Genomic DNA, 27,508 nt, shown 5'->3' on the forward strand with positions numbered 1-27,508 from the left:
GCTAATACTTGCAGTGAGTTGAGTAAAACTCAACCGACAACACTTGCCAATTAAATGCCTTAAATACATTATATTTTACAAGCTTACTATAATTAATGCACAGATTAATGAAATAGATCTAAATGAAAAAATATTTTGCAAGTCAAAATTTTAAATAAAAAAAATGCAAATTGTTTGTCTTTATTATTAAAATAACTAACAATAAAAAACAATTTGGAAAGAAATAATAATAGCCTGATCTTATTGATCAGGTTATTAACAATTGAATTACTTAGTATTTTTTTTTATTATGCATCAAACTTGATTACTATAGAAACCTTTACTGTAAAAACTATTTGAAATTATACAAATGGAATATTTAAAATAACTAAGCTCTTTTCATATTTAAATTATTTTTTACCTTTCCAGACAATAAATCTAACTACTCCAGAAGGGGAGTAAAAAATGATAGAAATATTTAATGTTTTTCAATTAATGAATCTAATAAAGCAGTTTTATTTAGTTCTAGTAAATTTATCTACATTAAATTCACAGAGATTAAACAAATGAATTACTATTTTCTAGTTTCATATAAACAAAAATCTATTTCAACCAAACTCAATTCTAGTCACTACCACTATTTTTTATTCATGATAGTATAAGCATATCCATTTGATTGGTCTTTACTTGTAAAGACCACTGAAATCAATCTTCATTGTGTCATTAAAAACATACATATATGAGAAATGCATATATGAGTAAAATAAATAAAATAAACAGTAATGATTTTACAGTCTTTTTTAATACCAGTTTATTGTTTTTAACATATCACTTTGAATGAAGAGTCAAGATAGCACAAAAGATAACTAAGATTTTTATCAAATTTTATATATTTTTAATATAGTTTAAGTAATTAAATACCTTATGTTGGTAAAATATATAAAAAAAGAAATGTGATTGCTCTTATCCTTTTTTTTTTATAATAGATTTAAAAACACCAGTATAGTATAATATATATACTGTATGTTTTCAAATCTAGGGTTTTTAGTCTAATTTAAAAAGGAATATGTATATATATGTTACAGTCAAAACCCGTTTTTAGTTAGAACGCGTTTTAACTAGTTGAAACTAGTTTATACTGAATGTCTTTGTTAAAACCCGTTTTGTCTAGTTGAAACTAGTTTATACTGAATGTCTTTGTTAAAACCCGTTTTGTCTAGTTGAAACTAGTTTATACTGAATGTCTTTGTTAAAACCCGTTTTGTCTAGTTAAAACTAGTTTTAACTCAAATTCATTTTTGACTAGCAGTAAATTCTAGTTTTAACTAGACAAAACGGGTTTTAACAAAGACATCCAGTATAAACTAGTTTTAACTAGTTAAAACGCATCCTAACTAAAAACTGGTTTGACTGCAACGCATAGAGTGATTCGGGGTAAGATGGTAAGCGGGGGAAGATGCCTAATTTTTGATATTTTCAAACGGTGACGTCACATATTGTCATGTATTTGTATGATGAATCGTTGGGCCAATATTGAGTGCGGAAAGCTGTAGTTGGCTACCGTTACTTCATTTTCTACATCCGAGAAGAATAAAAGCTAGATAAGAACGAAGTTTTTGTTGTGAAATGTTTCTAGAATAATTTTAAACTAAAAGTTAAAATGGAATTTATTAAAAATTGCTAAAAACAATTAATGTGTGATGTAGTTAAGGTTCTAAAGTTTCCATTGTCAGCTACCGCCGATCCCGATCGGACATGCTGGAGCACGTGACTCTACTAGGCATCTTACCCCAACAAATGGAAAATATGCCACATTTTTCTTGGGGTAACGTGCCTATTTTTTGTTAATTGATTTCCAATATGCCTATTTTTAATAAACTTTTGTTTTCTCGTTTTATTGCAGGATATGCATAGAAATTATATAAGGACTTCTCAAAAAAGTTTTTGGACTGAAAAAAGCTTTCAGCTAGCTATAGAACACGTTAGAACGGGCGGAAACTTAACAATACTTATACTGTGCTGTTATACTTACTATGAAGTACTTTGTACTACATATGCAATAAATTAAATTTGGTTAAGAAATTCAAAAATTAATTTTAAGCAATTATATTTGTTATCTTACCCTAATGGCATTTGGCATCTCACCCAGATACTTGGGGTGAGATGCTTAAAATGCCAGACAGTGAAAAAGTCGTCATTGCAAACACAGTATAGAATTTTTTAAAATAAACTCCAAACTTTTATTTGAAAGACATACTCCAGAATATGATATTTTCATTAGAGGGCTCCTAAACTCAAATTAGCGCTGTAATTTTCTTCATAAGCAAAATGTTAGGCATCTTCCGCCGAATCACTATACATAACTTTATTTCCCCCAAACATATTTATGTAGCTAAAATTAGTTTTAACTAATGTTAAAAGTTAAAACTAGTTTTATCTAAAGTCAAAACATGTACAGCAGTAAATTAACTAGACAAAACCGGTTTTGTCTAGTTAAAACTAGAATTTACTGCTAGTCAAAAATGAATTTGAGTTAAAACTAGTTTTAACTAGACAAAACGGGTTTTAACAAAGACATTCAGTATAAACTAGTTTCAACTAGACAAAACGGGTTTTAACAAAGACATTCAGTATAAACTAGTTTCAACTAGACAAAACGGGTTTTAACAAAGACATTCAGTATAAACTAGTTTCAACTAGTTAAAACGCGTTCTAACTAAAAACGGGTTTTGACTGTAACATATATACTCTTTACTATAACATATTGTATTAAAAATGTCTTGTGAAAAAGATGAGCTTATTATCACCTATTCCTTATGGTTGAAATTTATACTTCATTGTGGCATAACCTATGCAAGTTATTGGAAATTTCTTTATTTAATAGTAAGAACAAATTTAGTTCAGGCAATAAGAAAGCATAAAACAAGCAAAACAGAGTAAGATAAAATTGATTTTTAATTAATTAAATTGTAATCACAAACAGATAGATCTGTAATATAAAGTTCAAAACCACATTGGATTAAATAATACTACAGTTAACGTGTTTTAAAATGAACACTGATAAAATGAATTCTAGTGTTAAAGCAAATTTTGCCACTGCTCTGGCAAAACACCATTGTCACATTAATTTTCACACGATAAAGCAAACAAAAGTTTTACCAGAATTCATTAAATCAAACTATAAATTATCTTCAGAACACCAAGAAATAACCATATTTCCAATAATGACTGCTTTTTATATTTTTTATAAAGTTGTACTGTAATAAATGTTCCATTTTGAGTTGAAATGATTTTCTTCTTCTAGTAAGTGAAGATGGATGGGTTCTATCTCCAACTATAGAGCAATTCTGGTTTTAGCAGACCATTCTTCTGTACTCAAAAAATAGGAATTAAAGTTTAAGGATGTTCATCCTTTTAAATGGATGTGATCCCATGCAAACATGTGCTAGTTTGCATATTGGGGAATACATACAGTGATGCAATGTTTGGCTACTTTGTGTCAAATTTTGTTCTTTTTTTACTCTTTTAGCACCAAAAAATATTTTCTACTTTTTCAAACAATCTTCAACAGAAAAAAATTATGGATTTCTTTTAGCTTTGTTTTGTTTAACCACTCTGATATACTGCTCCACATTTAAATGACAGATTGTTTGAATAGAAAATCATTTAGAACATTTATGTTTTTGTAAATAAATTTTATTGTATTTAACTTTATTTAGCAAATAATTCAAAATATTATAATTTTGAATCACCTACTAAGTCTTAACTCCTTAAATTATACAACTTTTGCCTTGACCCTGAAAATCATTAATGCAAATTTTCAATAAAGTGAACTAACCACCATTCCCCTAGCAATTCATATTAACTTGATTTGACTGTATTTCTAGTAAACAAAGACACACCATGAATGAAACAAAACCTACAACCTACATGTCATGTAATAAGAGCTTGAAGTAATTTCAATCTTGTTGCATTCAAGATTAGAATATTTCATTCTCATAAATATTTATAGGTGTTTGTTATATTAACTACTTTGTCTCATAAATGGAGAAGATGGATAAAAGAAAACAGTTTATTGTATCAAATACTCATAAATTGAGGCCACACTATACTCAGAATTATTACCTTGAATGACTGTCGTATCTAATGGAGCTAATGCAAATGTTTCTTCTTCATTTTGGATTAAAGTTGTTTGATCTGCAACAGGTGGTTCTTGATGAGACGGTGGAGGCATTTCTAAAGGTGGTGGAGGCGGAGGCATTGCACTACTTCCACTATTTCCAACATCTAAATCTGGAACTCTTCCATCAAGACCTACTACTGAATCTGGACTTGATGGACCTGATGGTGCACCAAAAGATGCAGGACCCATATCACCTATAAAAAATTTTTTTTGTTACAAAAATCAAAATACTTTTCTGTATTTATGATAGTTAAAAGCAGAACTATATAATTAAATATGAATATAACATTAAATATTAATTTAAAAAATAATCATGTTACAAATAAATATTTATTGATATTAAAATTGTCATTTAATACTATTCCAGCTTATGTTCAAAAATTAGCATTAAATTTAATTATAAAATTATTAGTAGAAACAGCATATTATATTTATCAGTGAAAAAAATTATTAATAGTTTTGGATAAATCAAAATCATTGATCACTTAATTATATAATCCTAATTTGGCTCCCTATGATTTTAAACAAAACATGTTGACTATCAAAGCAGAAGCAAAAATTTCACCAGCAACTAACAGAATTATAAGTATTTTATAATTATAAAAAAAGGTAAAATAATCTATATATTTAAAAATAAATAAACATCATATTTCCCTGATTCTAAGAAGTACCTTTTTTTAATCCATTTTTTAAAATCTGTTTATCCAAAACATAGGTGCATCTTATGTAAAAATCGCACATTTACAGTCCAAAACAATAATCATTGCAAATTGATGATATAATGCATTATGCATCAGTAATAGATATTTTTGGCCATATTACTCAATAGTTATTTTCAGTTTGAATTGTCTTTGTTGATAATGACCATTTAGTTTAAACTTCTTTTTAATGTTTAAAATGCTTTTTTGATGACATTATAATGCAGCATTGAAATAAATCGTTATTGTATATGCAGAAGGGCATGGAAATAGATCTGACAAACATTATCTATTGTTTTACTAACCTGTTGATACTTAACAAAACTCAATAAACTTTGAAGTAATGTTATTAAGATTTAAAAGCAAAAAAAATTAAATTGAAATTTCTAACACTTTGAATAATTGCACTTTTATATATAACTAGCTGCATGTGCCCAGTGTTGCTTGGGCTTTTGAGGGGCTGGAAGTTTGAGTGAGGTTGGATTGAAAGAGGGTGATAAAAACAATAGTCTTAGTAACCAAAATGTACAATTATTGACCTAAGCATTTACAATAATGAAACTTCAAAACACAAAAATTGCTCAGGCTTAAGTTAAGAGGAGTGAGTTTTAGGAGTGGGTTGGTTGGGGTCCTCTCCAGAGTTATTTTCTAGAGTGTTGAAGAATATTCATGCCAAATTTGGTGCAGATAGATTAAATAGAAGTCTTTACCTTACTTAATATATATTTTAAAAAAACAAGCAATAATGTATTTCTGATATATTTTAAATATAATTTTAAATTTACATTTTACATTTAATAAGAATAATCATTTTATTCTTACCATAAACATCATCATCATCATCACTATCATTTTGTTTATTCTTATCATCTTGAAGTAAATGATGGTCATTTTGCATCACATGATCAGCATTAGAGTCTAATGGCACATGTCCTAAAGGAGCATCATCAAATAATCCAGTAGATTCAAACAGACCTCCAGCATCACCAACTATTCATATATTGATAGAAAATATTAAATACATTTAATAGTATAAAAAATATTTAGAATAATAATTATAAATCAATTATCATCATCAATTACAACATAAAAATAAAAATATTAAAATATCATATATATGACTCATCTGCTATAAAAATAAAAATGCCAGTCTAATAGCACGTTGCTCTACATTTTGCTTTGATAATTACACTGATATGCACTGGGAGAGAATCCACAAGATGTTGCTACTGCTATGAAATTTAACAACCGACAATTTTTCAAGATTAGCAGAGGAAGGTCTTTCTTGCAAATGGCTCCTTTGACAGCATCCCAGAGATATTTGATGGGGTTCAGATCAATTTTTTATTGTCTGTGCATAACTTTTGTTTTTCTGTAGTGAACAGGTTTTATGTTAAGCTTCCATGTTTTGGTACAAATTTTTGTTTAAATGTATCGCTATACTCTGTGATGTGTATACTATGTTGTTCATGTTTGTAAGTGTTTTAATTTTCTTAAATATATTTTTTACTTGTTTCATCAAATTTGATATTATAGTAATTTAAGTGAATATTGGACTGGCTTTCCTTATTATCTAATATTTCTTATTTGTGATTATATTCTTCTTTGCCAAGTAGACTTAAAGTTTGTTTAGGTTTCAGCTGTACTGTTACAGGCTTGTACTTTCAGACCATAATAGATTACACAATCACTACACAAACTTAAATATATATGTCTAAAAGTTTTTGAATCTGATTAAATGCAGCTCAGTAATATGTGAATAGTTTTGATGTATTTATTTATTAACATATTCTTGCTCTTTAACCTTTACTGTATTTATCTTTTCTCTATAAAAGTTTTTTTTTAATACTAAGCCAGCAACCAATTACTTTGGGTTAAACACTTCTAATGTGTACCTTTTGACTTGACTTTTCTCCCTAGATCTCCCCAGTATGAGTGATCCAACTAGAAATACATGCTGTAACTAGTGAAGCTTTACGGTTCATTGGATCTTTCTTTCACCTTACCCCAAGTGATGACTAACAAGATGTTGTCATTATTATTTTTAAATAATTTCAAAACTAATTTTTAAGAGAAGAAAAAAAAAAACAATCTTATATTAAGTAAAAACAACTTACCCAGTAAGCCTTCACCAACTGGACCACCAAAACCATCATCTTTTAATGGTGCATCAAGTGACATATTCAATTTATTAGCAGGGATTGAATGATTACTTATATTTTGTGACATATTATTAGTATCATCAGGCTTTTCTTTATTTTTATCCTCTCCTAGAAGAAGACTGGCATGATCAAAACCTTCATCAATGTTTGTTGCATCTCGAGCCATTTCAGGGTCATCAAAGCCCATATCTCCTAGAATACAATAACATAATTAATTAGTTTTCATTATGAAATTGTAACTGTACAATAAACTTATTATATTTTTACAAAATATTTAACTTCTTTTACTTTATTAAATAATTATATAAAAAAATATATCTGAAAAAATAAGATGGTGATTAAAATATATACATTATACAAAAAAGTCAATACATAAATTATTAAAACAACAGAAGACAGAAAAAAGAAATTTTCTTCATTTGGTGTTATATAAAGTATAAATTAAAAAAACAAATTTTATTGTATTTCATAAAGCAAGTTATAAGTAACACTTTTATACACCATACATAAAAATATTGATTACATCCAGCTCCATGAAATACAGTAATCAAGAAAATTGGCTTATTTCCTTCTGATTAATTATTATTAAATAATACTAATAAAAAATTTAAAATAAATGCTAGTATCTTTTAAAATATAATTTCCAAAAATAGGATTCCTATTGATAATAATGTACTTTTAGTATGAAGGATTTGATACACAATAACCTCTTTGAAAATTGTTATCTGGAAATCATTTAGGTTAGTGTTTTCCAACCCATGTGTCATGGAAATATTAAATTTTTTTTTAAATTTTGAATAAGCTCTTTTTTTAAAATTTCATTTATCTTTCATCTTTTTACTATTGCCTCAAATAGAGGAGAAGGTATTCACTAAAATGTTGACTGTTGCAAAATTTGTGGCATCAGCATACCTTCCTCACAAAAGTTGCATGCACCTATGCATATGTTAGCTGTACCAACTCCTTGGAACTTATATAAACATTGCAGCTTACCAGCTTAAAGACTGATAGTAGCTTTATATACATTTACAAAATATACTATAAAAATAAAAAGACTATATGAATCAATGTATGAGTTTTTAAGTTTCCCTTTGTAAGTTTAACTTTTGTAATATCAAAATTTTTAAAATCAACTGTAATTTATTTTAAACTTTCCTTATCAACTATTATCCCAGAATAAAGAAATTATGGAAACAACAGGCACAAATATTACATTAGGATTAAGACTTTTTTTTGGTGATTTTTGTTAAATAAATAACTTTTTTAAATTACACTTGGTTCCATAATATTTGATACAATTAGTTCTTCATAATACACAAAAACATACCAGGTCAGTTCAAAAAATAACCAAACTTTATTTTTTTAACTTTTATTCTTCAAGTTACAGATTATTGGTCTTTGTCCCCTCCATAGTACTCTCCTTCCCTATTCACACATTTATCCCAGTGTGTTTCCACTTTGCAAAGCAGTCCTGGTAAGCTTGTTTCGGACTGCCCTTCAATGTTTGTGACAAAATTGTTTTAATGTCATCAACTGTGTCAAAACAGCATCCTTTCAGCACTGATTTTAATTTTGAAAACAAGAAAAAATCACAGGAGCCAGTTTTTTCACTCAGTTGTTTCAAAACACCTTTGTAGTACTGACGGTTGACTGTTTGACCTTGAGGCAAAATTTCAAAGCATACAGTACAACTCAGATTTTCTGAATGTGAGTGTCATCAGTTGAGGTTGAAGGCTTTCCTGGGGCTTTAGTTCAAATTTTTCATATTGTACTCGAACTGACATCATTGAATTCACTCGTGTTACTATAACTCACATAATTGATAGTCTCTAGTTAGACCCATCGAGCAAACTCGAAAGGCGAGCAGAAATACATCATACTCACTTGGTTACATATACTGTTAAGCATGATGAGATTATTTACAATGCATCTGGGTTTGCAACTATAATGATTTGACCAATCAACTTAACTGTAACAAGTTGTAAACAAATCAACGTGGAATGAGCAGCTCACTTGCCAATCAATTAACTCCACAAAACAAAAAGAATAAAAATTGATAATATAAATTATTTTTTTAAATTCCCTTTAAACTTTAAATTTAAATAAACATTGCAGAATGTATTTTTATATATTGTCATATTAAAGCATAGCTTTAATATAGTCATAATATTGTCATATTATATGTCATATTGTAATATATTATCACATATTCTCATATTGTAATATCGTCATATTAAAGCATAGCTTTAATATGACGATATTATGACTATATTACAATATATTTTATTATGACTAATATGACTAATATATATTATGACTAATTTTATATATTGTCACATTAAAGCTATGCTTTAATATGACAATATATAAAATTAGTTATGTGAAAAATTTGAAAATAATGATGTTTATATTAAGGATTTACAAATGGAGTTAGTTGATTTGTCCTGTGAATGGCTCAATTATTACAAAGAATTGCTTTTAGCCCTTGGTTTAATTAAATTAATTAAATATCTACTAATGTGAGGTAGATAATAAGGACTTATCACACCAGTGATAATAAGCACAAACACTCAGGTATCAATGTAGTACATTTAATAAAACAAAAGGGGTGTGCATTAAAACTCAATTAGATGAGTAATTAACATGAAATAATCAAAATGCATTTCGGACTATCGGAATAGTCCCTCTTCAGTTGATATTAATATAAAAAGGTTATAATACTTAAAATTATACAAGACAAACAACTGCTATAAAGGTATGATCAGTGAACATTAAATGGGTGCAGAGGAGACAGACATAAGGCAGCATCATAATGCTACAAGGTAGCTTGACATAAGGGTTACATAACAGTAGGAAGATGGAGTTTGAAGGTGATATTACTACAAGGTGCATTATGAGCAGTTGTGCAACATGTGGCCAAGCATATGTGCATTATGCAAGATGCAGCATTATGAAGGAGGTGTGGAACAACATGTTGCACAACTGGTAAAAACCTACTTGGAAACACTTAAATGAGAAGTCCTACCCCACCTGCCGTATTCACCAGCACTTTCCAATTATCACTTGTTCCAATCACTGGCACAATTATCACTTCCAATTATCACTTGTTCCAATCGATGGCACATGGCCTGGCTGAGCAGCATTTTCATTCTTACGAAGATGCCAAAAAATAGGTTGATTCTTGGATTACCTCAAAAGACGTGTTGTTTTTCCAATGTGGAATTCAAATACTGCCAGAACGATGGAAGAAAGCAGTGGCTAGTGATGGACAATACTTTCAGTGATATGTTTTTTACCATTTTTTTTAAATAAAGCATTAATTTCCATGAAAAAACAGTGAAATCGTATTCAAGGACCCAATAGTTTCACACAAAACTGCACACTGCAAAAATTCACCACAAACAATGAAACACTTTTCATTCAAAAAACAATAACATGGAATGAAATGTGATACAGTAGAGCCTCAAAAACTCGGCCTAATGTGGACTGAAGGGTGGCCGAGTTTGTGAAAATGCCGGGTTATCGGGAATGGGGTTAAAAAAATAAGTATGAGTGTTTCCTCAGAAAATACTGTACTGTACTTGTATGTATTGTTTACTTGAGAATACAACAGAGAATAAACTGCCCAAATACCCTTAAACAAAGGAAAAGTACGTCTTTTATGAAGGCATAGAGCCTTTACTACATGAAAATGAAAATGAATGAATACACTGTACAGTAATTTACCTGATAAGACAGACCTTAGAAAAATACTTTATGAGGCATAAAGCTGTCTTTATCATGAAAATTAATTAACTAAGGATTTTTTTGCCCTGCCAGGGTGTGGCCAAGTTATCCGGAGTGCCGAGTTTTCGAGGCTCTACTGTATCAACAATCCAAAAACAAGCAGCTTACTCAGTAGGTTATCACTAACATAGCATTGACAATTTCACAACACTAGCACACTCCATTTTTGCCCAATTCAAAAAGTTTGGTTATTTTTTGAACAGACCTCATATATGATAGTGTATTACGAATGTGACAATTTTAAACATTTTTATTTGAAAAATTATAGTGTATCAAGAATCTTATTAAATTCATGGCATGTTGCAAATACAAAAAGATTGGAAAACACTGATTTGGGTTACAAATGTCACAGTTGAACAACTATATTAATTGATCTGAAAATTCAAATCATTTTTTTTTATTTAAAAATAAGATGATATTTAATTTTCATATAACTTTTTAGTCTTATAAATTCCAATATCTGCCAATAAAAAAAAAACATTATACTACATAAGCATGTGTTACAGTAGCATATAGTTCAGGAATTTTTTCTTTAATAATAAATCATAGTTAGAATAAATAATTTTTCATAATAAATCAGTTTTTAATCATTATTATAATTTAAAACAATCTATTTTAATTTGATAAAATAATGTGTATAACCAATAGAAAATTCAAATATGAAATATGCTGATATAATCAAAGAACATTTTAATCACATTAATAACTAAAATGTTCAATCATAATAAAATTTTATTTCCTCTATCATACTTTTGGTAATTATATAAAAATTCTATTATTGTTAAACATTAAATACTTTAGAAAAAAGAAAATCTAATCTAATTTTCTATTTACTAAATTATACTAACTTTCCTATTATTCCTACAAATGCAAAACTTGTTATGATATATCAAAAGAAGTATTAAGTATTAACAAGTAAAAATAAATTATATTAAATATATTAATAAAATGTTTGTAAACAAATCTAAAATTGAAGATATATAATAAAATCTTATTACCAAATCCATCATCTGTCATGAGAGTTAAACTTCCATAATCTTCTTTAAGAGTTATATCTTCTGCTCTGCTTTGATTTAAAGTAAGTGGCGCTTCCATATCAATGCTAAAATTTAGTTAAAAAAACATTTATATATAACCTTTATAAAATTAATGTTTTAATAAATTATAGTCAAGAATCCTAATAAATAAAACCAATTGATATTTCATTATAACCAAAATTAAACCAAAATCTAGTTGAATTTACAATTATTATTTAAAGTGTTTTATAAACATCATAAAAAAATCTAAGAAAACAATATATTTTACTATTAATAATATTTGTTGCTTTGTAATATTATTTATGCATATTTTAAAAATAATGGAACATACATAGAATTAGTTTGTTGATTATATTAAATAGTATTAAAGAAGAGCAAATTTAATTGATTTCTTTCACTAGATTAGCTGTGCTTGAATCCAAATTTAAAACATAAAAATTATATTTTCAATTATGATTCTAACATTTGGAATGTTAAACTTGGAATAAATTTTATTCCAAGTTTAAAATGCTCAGTATCTAAAAAAACAGCATAAAAAATGAAAGTTCTGAAATACATGTAAAAAGTTATTAAGCCTTTAAATTATTTGATATTCAGTAACTACAAATTTAAAATGAGCATTTTCTTTTATAAAATTAGATGCATTAGGTTATTTTAAATTTATATTATTATAAAAAAGTATTATTACTGAACCATTATTTATAATCACCAAATATTACATGACAGAATTAAATTATTTTTTATTGTAATCATTATAAAAAATATAATTAAGCTGTATAATAACATAACATTTTGAAATATTTATTACACTTTTAATGCAAATTTAATTTACAATTACCATATTTTTAAAAATTAGTATTATTGTTGTTTTAAATATTTCAAATATGAAAACAAATGAAATAAAATCATTCATAAATTAGTTTTTGAAAAAAATATATTAATTTGAAAAACTCACTTTATGTCTGGCATTGCAGTATCAAAATCATGAAAAACTTCTGGTAATGTAATTGTAGCAACAGCAGCTTCACGATTTTCCTCAGGAAGATCAACTACACCAGGACGGAAAGCCATTTTGATTTTAATGAAAGCTTCATTGCAATCAGCTAATAAATATTTTGCTTTTCTTGAATATATACGGACAATCCCAAGTAAAAGATGTCCAGAAGTTCGTAGAGCCATTTTTACCTAATAACAAAGAACAATTTTACTGTCATACCTTTTTCTTTAAAAATTTAAACAAAGTAACAACTTTCGAGTTAACTTATTTTTAAATACTGAAATGTGTCAAATGTTTTCATAGAAGAATATTTACTTGAACATTTCTGGCATTCTAATAATTCCACATTTATTAAGATTTTATTTAAGCAAAAACAGAGTATGCTTTCATTTAAAAACTGCATTTCTTTTTCTTCTTAACAAAGACTTTCTAATCATAAATTTTAGACTAATTATAAAAAAAATTCACAAAATTAAAGACTATACAATAAAACAGTCTTCTTTTATCCTTTTCTTACACTCGTGGCTCCACACCATAAGTTATAATATCAAATAATTTCTTATTTGGAATATGTCCTTGGAATTAGAAAAAGAGAAATTATTTTTTACAATAAAATTTTAAAATGATTTTTACAAAAAATTAAATGACAGAAATTGTAAAAAATGATAATATAGGCATACCTCAGTTAATGGAACCACTTAATTGTATTAATTTTATAAAATACAATGGGATAATAAGTTTCATAAACAAGAGCTTGGTATTTCACAGGCTCACTTATATTAAGTGATCTTACTGAAATAGATGCCAGGTGGATAGAAGAACCAGTAGTTACTAACTATATGCATGCTATAAGACATATAAATAAGTAGACTACATACCAATAATAAGGAAAGATAAAATGTGCAGCCCACACTTCTATTTGCACTATCTATTTCTTTGAAATATTCATAACTAGTAAAACAATGCTTCTCTGCAAAGTTGTAGTATTAGCTTTTGATCTGGAGTTACTGTAGTTCTGTGATAATTAGATACTATCTTCTTCATAGATCTATCATACAAAGAAACTGCTTTTTTAAAGGAAAGTCATTTTTTAATGTTTTCAGCAGAAATGCATTTCACGCTGTACCCCTTCTCAACAGTCTGTTTTGATTTATGTTTACAATGTTTTTAACAAAAAATATATATATATTTAAAATTCTGTAATTGATTTATAAAATCTAGATGAGCTTTAAAATAAAAATGAATGATACTATAAATTATATAAATATATAAAATAATATATAAAAGTTAAAACTTTGTATACTATTTAAACTAGAATGTAAAACAGTGATGTAAATAAAATAAAAATTAATAAAAATGAAGGATAAAAACTTAGTAAAAAAATGTGTAAAACACTAAAAAGGACAATGACCAATGAGTGTAAGATCATTGTGTTTTTAATATTTTATTCATTTTTTCAAACCTGTCAAAAATGGCAGATATCTTGATGATACTCAGTAAGTGAGAAGTTTCAGAATCAGCTCTCTGATGGCTATAGGAAATTTTATTGGTAGTTGCATTTGTTCTAGAGTTCTATACCATTAATATTTTTGTTGTTCTATCTAAAAGAAGCTCACCTTCATTTGGATTAAAAGCTCACCTCTCTGGAACAAAAAGCTGAGTTTTTTTGCAATGTCTTGCTTGGAAATTTTTTAACTGAGGTTAAGTTCTTAGTGAATGAGATATCTATAAAAATGATCCAGATTCTCATCTCTTAGATATCTTAAAAAAATTACCTAAAAATTAAAAGTTTTTAAAAAATTTAAATAGACTTTTATGGAAGAACTTTTTGAAATTTCTGATGCACAGTAATCCTTGGATGAAATTTTCTTCCAAAGATTACTATTTTAAACTAAATTACTTTACTCTCTCTAATAATAAATATACTGTCACAGTATTAGACACTTCATCACTTGCTCAAGATTCATTTTCCATTTTTCCTATTATTGATTCCAGTGATTGCTTTTCTTAAGAAAGCTTAACTTACTCAATAAANGTACCTTTTGACTTGACTTTTCTCCCTAGATCTCCCCAGTATGAGTGATCCAACTAGAAATACATGCTGTAACTAGTGAAACTTTACGGTTCATTGGATCTTTCTTTCACCTTACCCCAAGTGATGACTAACAAGATGTTGTCATTATTATTTTTAAATAATTTCAAAACTAATTTTTAAGAGAAAAAAAAAAAAAACAATCTTATATTAAGTAAAAACAACTTACCCAGTAAGCCTTCACCAACTGGACCACCAAAACCATCATCTTTTAATGGTGCATCAAGTGACATATTCAATTTATTAGCAGGGATTGAATGATTACTTATATTTTGTGACATATTATTAGTATCATCAGGCTTTTCTTTATTTTTATCCTCTCCTAGAAGAAGACTGGCATGATCAAAACCTTCATCAATGTTTGTTGCATCTCGAGCCATTTCAGGGTCATCAAAGCCCATATCTCCTAGAATACAATAACATAATTAATTAGTTTTCATTATGAAATTGTAACTGTACAATAAAATTATTATATTTTTACAAAATATTTAACTTCTTTTACTTTATTAAATAATTATATAAAAAAATATATCTGAAAAAATAAGATGGTGATTAAAATATATACATTATACAAAAAAGTCAATACATAAATTATTAAAACAACAGAAGACAGAAAAAAGAAATTTTCTTCATTTGGTGTTATATAAAGTATAAATTAAAAAAACAAATTTTATTGTATTTCATAAAGCAAGTTATAAGTAACACTTTTATACACCATACATAAAAATATTGATTACATCCAGCTCCATGAAATACAGTAATCAAGAAAATTGGCTTATTTCCTTCTGATTAATTATTATTAAATAATACTAATAAAAAATTTAAAATAAATGCTAGTATCTTTTAAAATATAATTTCCAAAAATAGGATTCCTATTGATAATAATGTACTTTTAGTATGAAGGATTTGATACACAATAACCTCTTTGAAAATTGTTATCTGGAAATCATTTAGGTTAGTGTTTTCCAACCCATGTGTCATGGAAATATTAAATTTTTTTTTAAATTTTGAATAAGCTCTTTTTTTAAAATTTCATTTATCTTTCATCTTTTTACCATTGCCTCAAATAGAGGAGAAGGTATTCACTAAAATGTTGACTGTTGCAAAATTTGTGGCATCAGCATACCTTCCTCACAAAAGTTGCATGCACCTATGCATATGTTAGCTGTACCAACTCCTTGGAACTTATATAAACATTGCAGCTTACCAGCTTAAAGACTGATAGTAGCTTTATATACATTTACAAAATATACTATAAAAATAAAAAGACTATATGAATCAATGTATGAGTTTTTAAGTTTCCCTTTGTAAGTTTAACTTTTGTAATATCAAAATTTTTAAAATCAACTGTAATTTATTTTAAACTTTCCTTATCAACTATTATCCCAGAATAAAGAAATTATGGAAACAACAGGCACAAATATTACATTAGGATTAAGACTTTTTTTTGGTGATTTTTGTTAAATAAATAACTTTTTTAAATTACACTTGGTTCCATAATATTTGATACAATTAGTTCTTCATAATACACAAAAACATACCAGGTCAGTTCAAAAAATAACCAAACTTTATTTTTTTAACTTTTATTCTTCAAGTTACAGATTATTGGTCTTTGTCCCCTCCATAGTACTCTCCTTCCCTATTCACACATTTATCCCAGTGTGTTTCCACTTTGCAAAGCAGTCCTGGTAAGCTTGTTTCGGACTGCCCTTCAATGTTTGTGACAAAATTGTTTTAATGTCATCAACTGTGTCAAAACAGCATCCTTTCAGCACTGATTTTAATTTTGAAAACAAGAAAAAATCACAGGAGCCAGTTTTTTCACTCAGTTGTTTCAAAACACCTTTGTAGTACTGACAGTTGACTGTTTGACCTTGAGGCAAAATTTCAAAGCATACAGTACAACTCAGATTTTCTGAATGTGAGTGTCATCAGTTGAGGTTGAAGGCTTTCCTGGGGCTTTAGTTCGAATTTTTCATATTGTACTCGAACTGACATCATTGAATTCACTCGTGTTACTATAACTCACATAATTGATAGTCTCTAGTTAGACCCATCGAGCAAACTCGAAAGGCGAGCAGAAATACATCATACTCACTTGGTTACATATACTGTTAAGCATGATGAGATTATTTACAATGCATCTGGGTTTGCAACTATAATGATTTGACCAATCAACTTAACTGTAACAAGTTGTAAACAAATCAACGTGGAATGAGCAGCTCACTTGCCAATCAATTAACTCCACAAAACAAAAAGAATAAAAATTGATAATATAAATTATTTTTTTAAATTCCCTTTAAACTTTAAATTTAAATAAACATTGCAGAATGTATTTTTATATATTGTCATATTAAAGCATAGCTTTAATATAGTCATAATATTGTCATATTATATGTCATATTGTAATATATTATCACATATTCTCATATTGTAATATCGTCATATTAAAGCATAGCTTTAATATGACGATATTATGACTATATTACAATATATTTTATTATGACTAATATGACTAATATATATTATGACTAATTTTATATATTGTCACATTAAAGCTATGCTTTAATATGACAATATATAAAATTAGTTATGTGAAAAATTTGAAAATAATGATGTTTATATTAAGGATTTACAAATGGAGTTAGTTGATTTGTCCTGTGAATGGCTCAATTATTACAAAGAATTGCTTTTAGCCCTTGGTTTAATTAAATTAATTAAATATCTACTAATGTGAGGTAGATAATAAGGACTTATCACACCAGTGATAATAAGCACAAACACTCAGGTATCAATGTAGTACATTTAATAAAACAAAAGGGGTGTGCATTAAAACTCAATTAGATGAGTAATTAACATGAAATAATCAAAATGCATTTCGGACTATCGGAATAGTCCCTCTTCAGTTGATATTAATATAAAAAGGTTATAATACTTAAAATTATACAAGACAAACAACTGCTATAAAGGTATGATCAGTGAACATTAAATGGGTGCAGAGGAGACAGACATAAGGCAGCATCATAATGCTACAAGGTAGCTTGACATAAGGGTTACATAACAGTAGGAAGATGGAGTTTGAAGGTGATATTACTACAAGGTGCATTATGAGCAGTTGTGCAACATGTGGCCAAGCATATGTGCATTATGCAAGATGCAGCATTATGAAGGAGGTGTGGAACAACATGTTGCACAACTGGTANAAATTAAAAGTTTTTAAAAAATTTAAATAGACTTTTATGGAAGAACTTTTTGAAATTTCTGATGCACAGTAATCCTTGGATGAAATTTTCTTCCAAAGATTACTATTTTAAACTAAATTACTTTACTCTCTCTAATAATAAATATACTGTCACAGTATTAGACACTTCATCACTTGCTCAAGATTCATTTTCCATTTTTCCTATTATTGATTCCAGTGATTGCTTTTCTTAAGAAAGCTTAACTTACTCAATAAAAATTTTTAATATTTAACTAAATTAATACTTTCCACATCATGGCCTATTGATGCATTTGATCCCTACAATTCAGCTAGGTTTGATAACATTTTCCAATTCATTTACAATTTCAAGATGATGATTTTACTTCCATCCTTTGTCAAATTAATCATGTCAATTTGGTTTTTAATTACATATCCTTGGCTTAGAAATAATATATTCTTTACTTCTAAAGAAAATAAGGAATCCAAATTGCATCTTAAATTCAGTCATAAAAGTTCTGAGAATTCTAAATTTTCTTGAAAAATTCTCTCTCTCTCTCTACCAGTGAGTCCTTTACCACAATAATTAAAATATGATATTTCCATTGAAAATCCATAATACCATTTAAGAGAGAAATTTAAAATGACATTTATATCTACATGCATACATGCAAATGATATTTATCCCATCTTAACTATGGATTTTCACATCCTCTAATGATTAATTTTATACAAGATTAGTTAAAAATTAAAAAAAAAAATGTATCTGTTATTGTGTTCAGTAATTTTTCTATATCATCAATTATGATTCATTAAATTTTCAACTTTATTCCATTTTTTAATTTGGAATTAAAAGCAACTGTAATCTTTTAATACAGTTTTGAACTATACTTTGATATGAAGAATTTACTAAAAGGAGTTTGTGATGTGATTATTTGAGCAGTTGCAAACGAAAGTAGTTTAAGTCCATTTATTTTTAAATCAAGATATTTAAAGGTTTGCATTTGTATTGATTCAAAAATATTAGTAATTGATAATATGTTGGAATTATGTTTTCCTTATTTTAAAAACATCTAAATTTATTGCATAATAAATTTTATGGTTATTATTCAAAAAATATGATACTTCTATTGGCCATAAATAAACTTTTCAAACATAAAAAAACTCAATTAATTACTTTTGAAAGGATAAGTCCACTTTGTATTATTGCCATACTATTATTTTTAATTACTTGTTTTGTGTAAAATATCATTAGATAAACTCAATATCATTGTTTTGTGATTCTTTTAATTATTATTTTTTACAATAAAATTTTAAAATGATTTTTACAAAAAATTAAATGACAGAAATTGTAAAAAATGATAATATAGGCATACCTCAGTTAATGGTACCTCTGGTAATAAAGCCTCGATATAATGATGTCTGTAATTTCCAGCCACATTTAACGTAAAAATATTAAAATTTCAAGATCAACACCCAGAAGTCATCTAATTGCCAAATGATGACAACTTGTCAAGTATTCCAAGTTATAGATGTGTCTGTTTTAACAGTTTCATGCGTCATCAAAATAATTTAGTTGTTGCTTACACTTCATAAGGTGTGTTTCAGTATGGTGTACTACAATAATTGAGGTATGAAGAAAAGAATAAATTGTGCTAGAAGAAAATAACATTCAATAGATTAGAAATGAAGATGCCTCAATCAACAGGTTTTGAAAATTTGGACAAAGAGGATGTATGAAATTTATTAAATGCAAAAGATAATATGTGGTTTTTCAGTGGAAGATCTAGGAAAAACTTGTTAACAACAAAGCAAAAAAAGAAAACAAAAATGAAATTAAAGAAGTGCCCTACCAAAAAAATGTTAGCAGCCAAAATTTAAAAAGATTGTTTAAATGACATTGAAAACTATCATGATTTAGGAAGAAGTGTTATTGTTAGTTAGGTTGAAGTGTTAGGAATCAGTGTTAATTGCAACAAATCTGTAGAGGTAATTGTTAAATGAAAGAGAATGAACAATTATTTATTGTAACATAGTCACAATTCCAAGCTACAATTTTTTGCTACAATGTTCTCAATTTTTTTTAGTAGTGCCTTGTCCCTATACATCTTACTTTTCCTGTTAGCAAGAGTCATGCCCATGCAGTCATTATTTAATTCCAGTCAGGAAAAAATTTTTGAAGTAAATTCACTTCTGGTCTAGACCAGAAGTTCATGTATTGTTAATAATCAGGGTCTCCTGCCCTCAAGCTTTCCCTATCTGGTCTCAACTTTCAGCTATCTAATTCTGTTCTTGAGATTAAGGAAGGACAAACAATAGAAAGACGACAGTGGGAATTGTAAGACCTAAGGTCTACAATTTTTTCTATTTCAGCCCAAAAATAAGCATAAATTAATCAATTTTAGATTCCTATTTTAAAATGTCATGATTTTATACTTGTTTCAAATGTGATATTGACTATTTAAAAAAAAAAAGCTTTAAAGTCTTTCATTTTCTTTATGTAAGAACATATCCTTATTAGGGCCATAGTATTTTTATCTTTGAGAATTAAGTTTCGCCTAATAGTAATTTCATGGAATGTATCCTCTTTGTTAATTGAGGTATGCCTATATTAACAAGAAAATAATATATTTTTGTTTCATAGAGATAAATGTTTATTCATTTTTAAGAGATCAAACTCAAATTATTGTTGATAACTTATAATTCGTTTTTCTTCTCATCTAGAATGTGTGTGAGAGTTTTGAAATAATCGTAGTGCATAGGAAGTATAAACCATAATAACTTCATCATGTCCTTGTATTTACATGTTGAAATTGGTTTTTACATTTTTATATAATGGTGTTAGCTCATTAAAATTTCTTAATCTTCCCCAATGCAGTAATAAATTAAGAATTTTGAATTCTGCATCCTCTATCATTGATGTTTTATAAAACATCTTATAACATTCACTTCTTAAAAATCATATCCAACATATCTAACAAATTTATAGGCTTTCCATCAGTATTTCTTAATTTTTTTTTAAATTGCCTCCTTTAAAGGTTTAGTTGAAAAGAAATCATCTTGTTTCATTTCATTCAATATAAAGTTATTCTTTTTCCAATTTTTACAATTTCAAACACTAGCTAATTATCTATTAACAAAATATTGGTGATTCTGAAGATCTTGATTACAAATTGTTTAAAAATAATTGCAGAGAATTGTAACTAATGTCATCATTAGCTCAATTTTTTAAAAATGGACTTAAACCACTTTCATTTGCAATGACTCATTTTATTCCATCTACTTTTTCCCTTACATGAATCTTTATACAAGTACAAACTGAAGTGCCAAAAAATTAGAGACAACTACCTAATAATGCGTCGCTCCTCACTGAGCCAGAATAACAGCAGCTACATGACTGGCATAGACCCTATGAGGTGTCTAAGTTATTGCACAGATATTTCAATCCAGACATGGTCAATGGTTGCATTTTTTAATTCAGTTGTATTTGTTGGAGAGTTCTATGAGGCATTGAGTGATGTTTGTGCAGTGTCCCATAAATTCTCTATAGGATTCAAGTCAGTCAAAAGACCTGAAAATCTGTCAAGTACTCCTCAAACCATTGTTGTGCCACCTGTACTGAGGGGGGTAGCATTATCCTGCTGGTACAAACCATCACTGTTGAGGAACATAGCAAGCATAAAGGGATGTAATACATCTGCTATGAGATTAGTACATAGCACCTGTCAAAGTCAACTGCAGTCTCACCATTAGTCCTTATTCATGCCAACAGAACACACTCCAAAACAGGACAGAGCCACACCTTGCTGACATGATGAATCCATGGCTTTGTGTGGTTGTCATCACACATGAACATGGCCATCAGCTCAAAATAGCTGAAAATAAAATTTGTCTGACCACACAACCCAGCACCAGTCATTCATTGTCCATTTTCAATGTTCTCTGGCTCAGGTGAGGCACACTGCCTGATGCCTGGGTTTTAGTAGTGGTACATGAATGGGTCAACAACTACCAAACTCCAAGTAATGCATTATATGTTGTGCAGTTCACTGACTGATAAGTTCAGCAGTGCCCATGTTTGTCAGATGTAATATGGTACAGAGTTGCCCTTTGTTGCATAGTTGCTAACTTAATTAGCCACATTCTTGCATCCAGCTGTGGACACTTGCTCTGTACACATGCTGCTGATGTCTGTCCAAATTTAAGTGTGTCCCAGTAAACCCTTGAAACTGTTGCGTGAGAAAATCCAAGAGTTTTGACCACCTCACTGATAGAATGACTCATTCTTCTTGCTTCAACAATCTGTCTTTAATCAAATATTGATAAATCCTTTACAAGACCCACTGTTACTCTAACCAAGCTCACATAACCAATAAGTATCATATCTATGGTGTCACATGCAAATCTTCCAGTTTAAAGCATTTCCTCTGTGGGTAGAAAGTAACAACATTGCATGTGCTGCTGTCTAATTTTTTTGCATGTCATATAAAATATCTGATAATCTGTTTATCTAAATGGAATATNATTAAAGCTATGCTTTAATATGACAATATATAAAATTAGTTATGTGAAAAATTTGAAAATAATGATGTTTATATTAAGGATTTACAAATGGAGTTAGTTGATTTGTCCTGTGAATGGCTCAATTATTACAAAGAATTGCTTTTAGCCCTTGGTTTAATTAAATTAATTAAATATCTACTAATGTGAGGTAGATAATAAGGACTTATCACACCAGTGATAATAAGCACAAACACTCAGGTATCAATGTAGTACATTTAATAAAACAAAAGGGGTGTGCATTAAAACTCAATTAGATGAGTAATTAACATGAAATAATCAAAATGCATTTCGGACTATCGGAATAGTCCCTCTTCAGTTGATATTAATATAAAAAGGTTATAATACTTAAAATTATACAAGACAAACAACTGCTATAAAGGTATGATCAGTGAACATTAAATGGGTGCAGAGGAGACAGACATAAGGCAGCATCATAATGCTACAAGGTAGCTTGACATAAGGGTTACATAACAGTAGGAAGATGGAGTTTGAAGGTGATATTACTACAAGGTGCATTATGAGCAGTTGTGCAACATGTGGCCAAGCATATGTGCATTATGCAAGATGCAGCATTATGAAGGAGGTGTGGAACAACATGTTGCACAACTGGTAAAAACCTACTTGGAAACACTTAAATGAGAAGTCCTACCCCACCTGCCGTATTCACCAGCACTTTCCAATTATCACTTGTTCCAATCACTGGCACAATTATCACTTCCAATTATCACTTGTTCCAATCGATGGCACATGGCCTGGCTGAGCAGCATTTTCATTCTTACGAAGATGCCAAAAAATAGGTTGATTCTTGGATTACCTCAAAAGACGTGTTGTTTTTCCAATGTGGAATTCAAATACTGCCAGAACGATGGAAGAAAGCAGTGGCTAGTGATGGACAATACTTTCAGTGATATGTTTTTTACCATTTTTTTTAAATAAAGCATTAATTTCCATGAAAAAACAGTGAAATCGTATTCAAGGACCCAATAGTTTCACACAAAACTGCACACTGCAAAAATTCACCACAAACAATGAAACACTTTTCATTCAAAAAACAATAACATGGAATGAAATGTGATACAGTAGAGCCTCAAAAACTCGGCCTAATGTGGACTGAAGGGTGGCCGAGTTTGTGAAAATGCCGGGTTATCGGGAATGGGGTTTAAAAAATAAGTATGAGTGTTTCCTCAGAAAATACTGTACTGTACTTGTATGTATTGTTTACTTGAGAATACAACAGAGAATAAACTGCCCAAATACCCTTAAACAAAGGAAAAGTACGTCTTTTATGAAGGCATAGAGCCTTTACTACATGAAAATGAAAATGAATGAATACACTGTACAGTAATTTACCTGATAAGACAGACCTTAGAAAAATACTTTATGAGGCATAAAGCTGTCTTTATCATGAAAATTAATTAACTAAGGATTTTTTTGCCCTGCCAGGGTGTGGCCAAGTTATCCGGAGTGCCGAGTTTTCGAGGCTCTACTGTATCAACAATCCAAAAACAAGCAGCTTACTCAGTAGGTTATCACTAACATAGCATTGACAATTTCACAACACTAGCACACTCCATTTTTGCCCAATTCAAAAAGTTTGGTTATTTTTTGAACAGACCTCATATATGATAGTGTATTACGAATGTGACAATTTTAAACATTTTTATTTGAAAAATTATAGTGTATCAAGAATCTTATTAAATTCATAGCATGTTGCAAATACAAAAAGATTGGAAAACACTGATTTGGGTTACAAATGTCACAGTTGAACAACTATATTAATTGATCTGAAAATTCAAATCATTTTTTTTTATTTAAAAATAAGATGATATTTAATTTTCATATAACTTTTTAGTCTTATAAATTCCAATATCTGCCAATAAAAAAAAAACATTATACTACATAAGCATGTGTTACAGTAGCATATAGTTCAGGAATTTTTTCTTTAATAATAAATCATAGTTAGAATAAATAATTTTTCATAATAAATCAGTTTTTAATCATTATTATAATTTAAAACAATCTATTTTAATTTGATAAAATAATGTGTATAACCAATAGAAAATTCAAATATGAAATATGCTGATATAATCAAAGAACATTTTAATCACATTAATAACTAAAATGTTCAATCATAATAAAATTTTATTTCCTCTATCATACTTTTGGTAATTATATAAAAATTCTATTATTGTTAAACATTAAATACTTTAGAAAAAAGAAAATCTAATCTAATTTTCTATTTACTAAATTATACTAACTTTCCTATTATTCCTACAAATGCAAAACTTGTTATGATATATCAAAAGAAGTATTAAGTATTAACAAGTAAAAATAAATTATATTAAATATATTAATAAAATGTTTGTAAACAAATCTAAAATTGAAGATATATAATAAAATCTTATTACCAAATCCATCATCTGTCATGAGAGTTAAACTTCCATAATCTTCTTTAAGAGTTATATCTTCTGCTCTGCTTTGATTTAAAGTAAGTGGCGCTTCCATATCAATGCTAAAATTTAGTTAAAAAAACATTTATATATAACCTTTATAAAATTAATGTTTTAATAAATTATAGTCAAGAATCCTAATAAATAAAACCAATTGATATTTCATTATAACCAAAATTAAACCAAAATCTAGTTGAATTTACAATTATTATTTAAAGTGTTTTATAAACATCATAAAAAAATCTAAGAAAACAATATATTTTACTATTAATAATATTTGTTGCTTTGTAATATTATTTATGCATATTTTAAAAATAATGGAACATACATAGAATTAGTTTGTTGATTATATTAAATAGTATTAAAGAAGAGCAAATTTAATTGATTTCTTTCACTAGATTAACTGTGCTTGAATCCAAATTTAAAACATAAAAATTATATTTTCAATTATGATTCTAACATTTGGAATGTTAAACTTGGAATAAATTTTATTCCAAGTTTAAAATGCTCAGTATCTAAAAAAACAGCATAAAAAATGAAAGTTCTGAAATACATGTAAAAAGTTATTAAGCCTTTAAATTATTTGATATTCAGTAACTACAAATTTAAAATGAGCATTTTCTTTTATAAAATTAGATGCATTAGGTTATTTTAAATTTATATTATTATAAAAAAGTATTATTACTGAACCATTATTTATAATCACCAAATATTACATGACAGAATTAAATTATTTTTTATTGTAATCATTATAAAAAATATAATTAAGCTGTATAATAACATAACATTTTGAAATATTTATTACACTTTTAATGCAAATTTAATTTACAATTACCATATTTTTAAAAATTAGTATTATTGTTGTTTTAAATATTTCAAATATGAAAACAAATGAAATAAAATCATTCATAAATTAGTTTTTGAAAAAAATATATTAATTTGAAAAACTCACTTTATGTCTGGCATTGCAGTATCAAAATCATGAAAAACTTCTGGTAATGTAATTGTAGCAACAGCAGCTTCACGATTTTCCTCAGGAAGATCAACTACACCAGGACGGAAAGCCATTTTGATTTTAATGAAAGCTTCATTGCAATCAGCTAATAAATATTTTGCTTTTCTTGAATATATACGGACAATCCCAAGTAAAAGATGTCCAGAAGTTCGTAGAGCCATTTTTACCTAATAACAAAGAACAATTTTACTGTCATACCTTTTTCTTTAAAAATTTAAACAAAGTAACAACTTTCGAGTTAACTTATTTTTAAATACTGAAATGTGTCAAATGTTTTCATAGAAGAATATTTACTTGAACATTTCTGGCATTCTAATAATTCCACATTTATTAAGATTTTATTTAAGCAAAAACAGAGTATGCTTTCATTTAAAAACTGCATTTCTTTTTCTTCTTAACAAAGACTTTCTAATCATAAATTTTAGACTAATTATAAAAAAAATTCACAAAATATATTTTTAAAAATAGAGTAGTTATAATAATCATTAATGAGCTATAAGTTAACCAAATAAAAACTAAAATCAAATAATTTCTTATTTGGAATATGTCCTTGGAATTAGAAAAAGAGAAATAAAAGATTTAAAAGTTATTTTATAATGCTTGAAAAGTCATTTATATGGAAAAAAATCTTACATATTAATTATATTATTGTTATTCATAAGAATATGTATTTTTAACCACTTAATTGTATTAATTTTATAAAATACAATGGGATAATAAGTTTCATAAACAAGAGCTTGGTATTTCACAGGCTCACTTATATTAAGTGATCTTACTGAAATAGATGCCAGGTGGATAGAAGAACCAGTAGTTACTAACTATATGCATGCTATAAGACATATAAATAAGTAGACTACATACCAATAATAAGGAAAGATAAAATGTGCAGCCCACACTTCTATTTGCACTATCTATTTCTTTGAAATATTCATAACTAGTAAAACAATGCTTCTCTGCAAAGCTGTAGTATTAGCTTTTGATCTGGAGTTACTGTAGTTCTGTGATAATTAGATACTATCTTCTTCATAGATCTATCATACAAAGAAACTGCTTTTTTAAAGGAAAGTCATTTTTTAATGTTTTCAGCAGAAATGCATTTCACGCTGTACCCCTTCTCAATAGTCTGTTTTGATTTATGTTTACAATGTTTTTAACAAAAAATATATATATATTTAAAATTCTGTAATTGATTTATAAAATCTAGATGAGCTTTAAAATAAAAATGAATGATACTATAAATTATATAAATATATAAAATAATATATAAAAATTAAAACTTTGTATACTATTAAAACCAGAATGTAAAAAATTGGTATATATAAAATAAAAATTAGTAAAAATGAAGGG

At 27.6% G+C, this 27,508-nt stretch overlaps 2 protein-coding genes across 2 annotated transcripts in view; both read right to left on the reverse strand.

Moving 5' to 3' along the window:
- The window catches only part of LOC111631648 (double-strand-break repair protein rad21 homolog), a 29,241-nt gene extending 16,065 nt beyond the window's left edge, over positions 1-13,176 (reverse strand). The window contains exons 1-6 of the mRNA XM_023375947.1: positions 13,158-13,176; positions 12,801-13,030; positions 11,807-11,910; positions 6,978-7,214; positions 5,683-5,850; positions 4,105-4,356 (exon numbers count right to left, since the gene is read on the reverse strand). Of these exons, the coding sequence (XP_023231715.1) occupies positions 4,105-4,356; positions 5,683-5,850; positions 6,978-7,214; positions 11,807-11,910; positions 12,801-13,024 (985 nt within the window). The 5' untranslated portion in view covers positions 13,025-13,030; positions 13,158-13,176. The remainder of the gene's footprint in view (positions 1-4,104; positions 4,357-5,682; positions 5,851-6,977; positions 7,215-11,806; positions 11,911-12,800; positions 13,031-13,157) is intronic.
- A 1,784-nt stretch (positions 13,177-14,960) lies between these two features.
- LOC111631653 (double-strand-break repair protein rad21 homolog) overlaps positions 14,961-27,508 on the reverse strand; it is a 42,224-nt gene continuing 29,676 nt past the window's right edge. The window contains exons 3-6 of the mRNA XM_023375951.1: positions 26,099-26,328; positions 25,105-25,208; positions 15,104-15,340; positions 14,961-15,004 (exon numbers count right to left, since the gene is read on the reverse strand). Of these exons, the coding sequence (XP_023231719.1) occupies positions 14,961-15,004; positions 15,104-15,340; positions 25,105-25,208; positions 26,099-26,328 (615 nt within the window). The remainder of the gene's footprint in view (positions 15,005-15,103; positions 15,341-25,104; positions 25,209-26,098; positions 26,329-27,508) is intronic.

This window comes from Centruroides sculpturatus, unplaced genomic scaffold (assembly GCF_000671375.1).
Source record: "Centruroides sculpturatus isolate CEXI.00-Female unplaced genomic scaffold, Cexi_2.0 scaffold762, whole genome shotgun sequence".
NCBI classification, from domain to species: Eukaryota; Metazoa; Arthropoda; class Arachnida; order Scorpiones; family Buthidae; genus Centruroides; species Centruroides sculpturatus.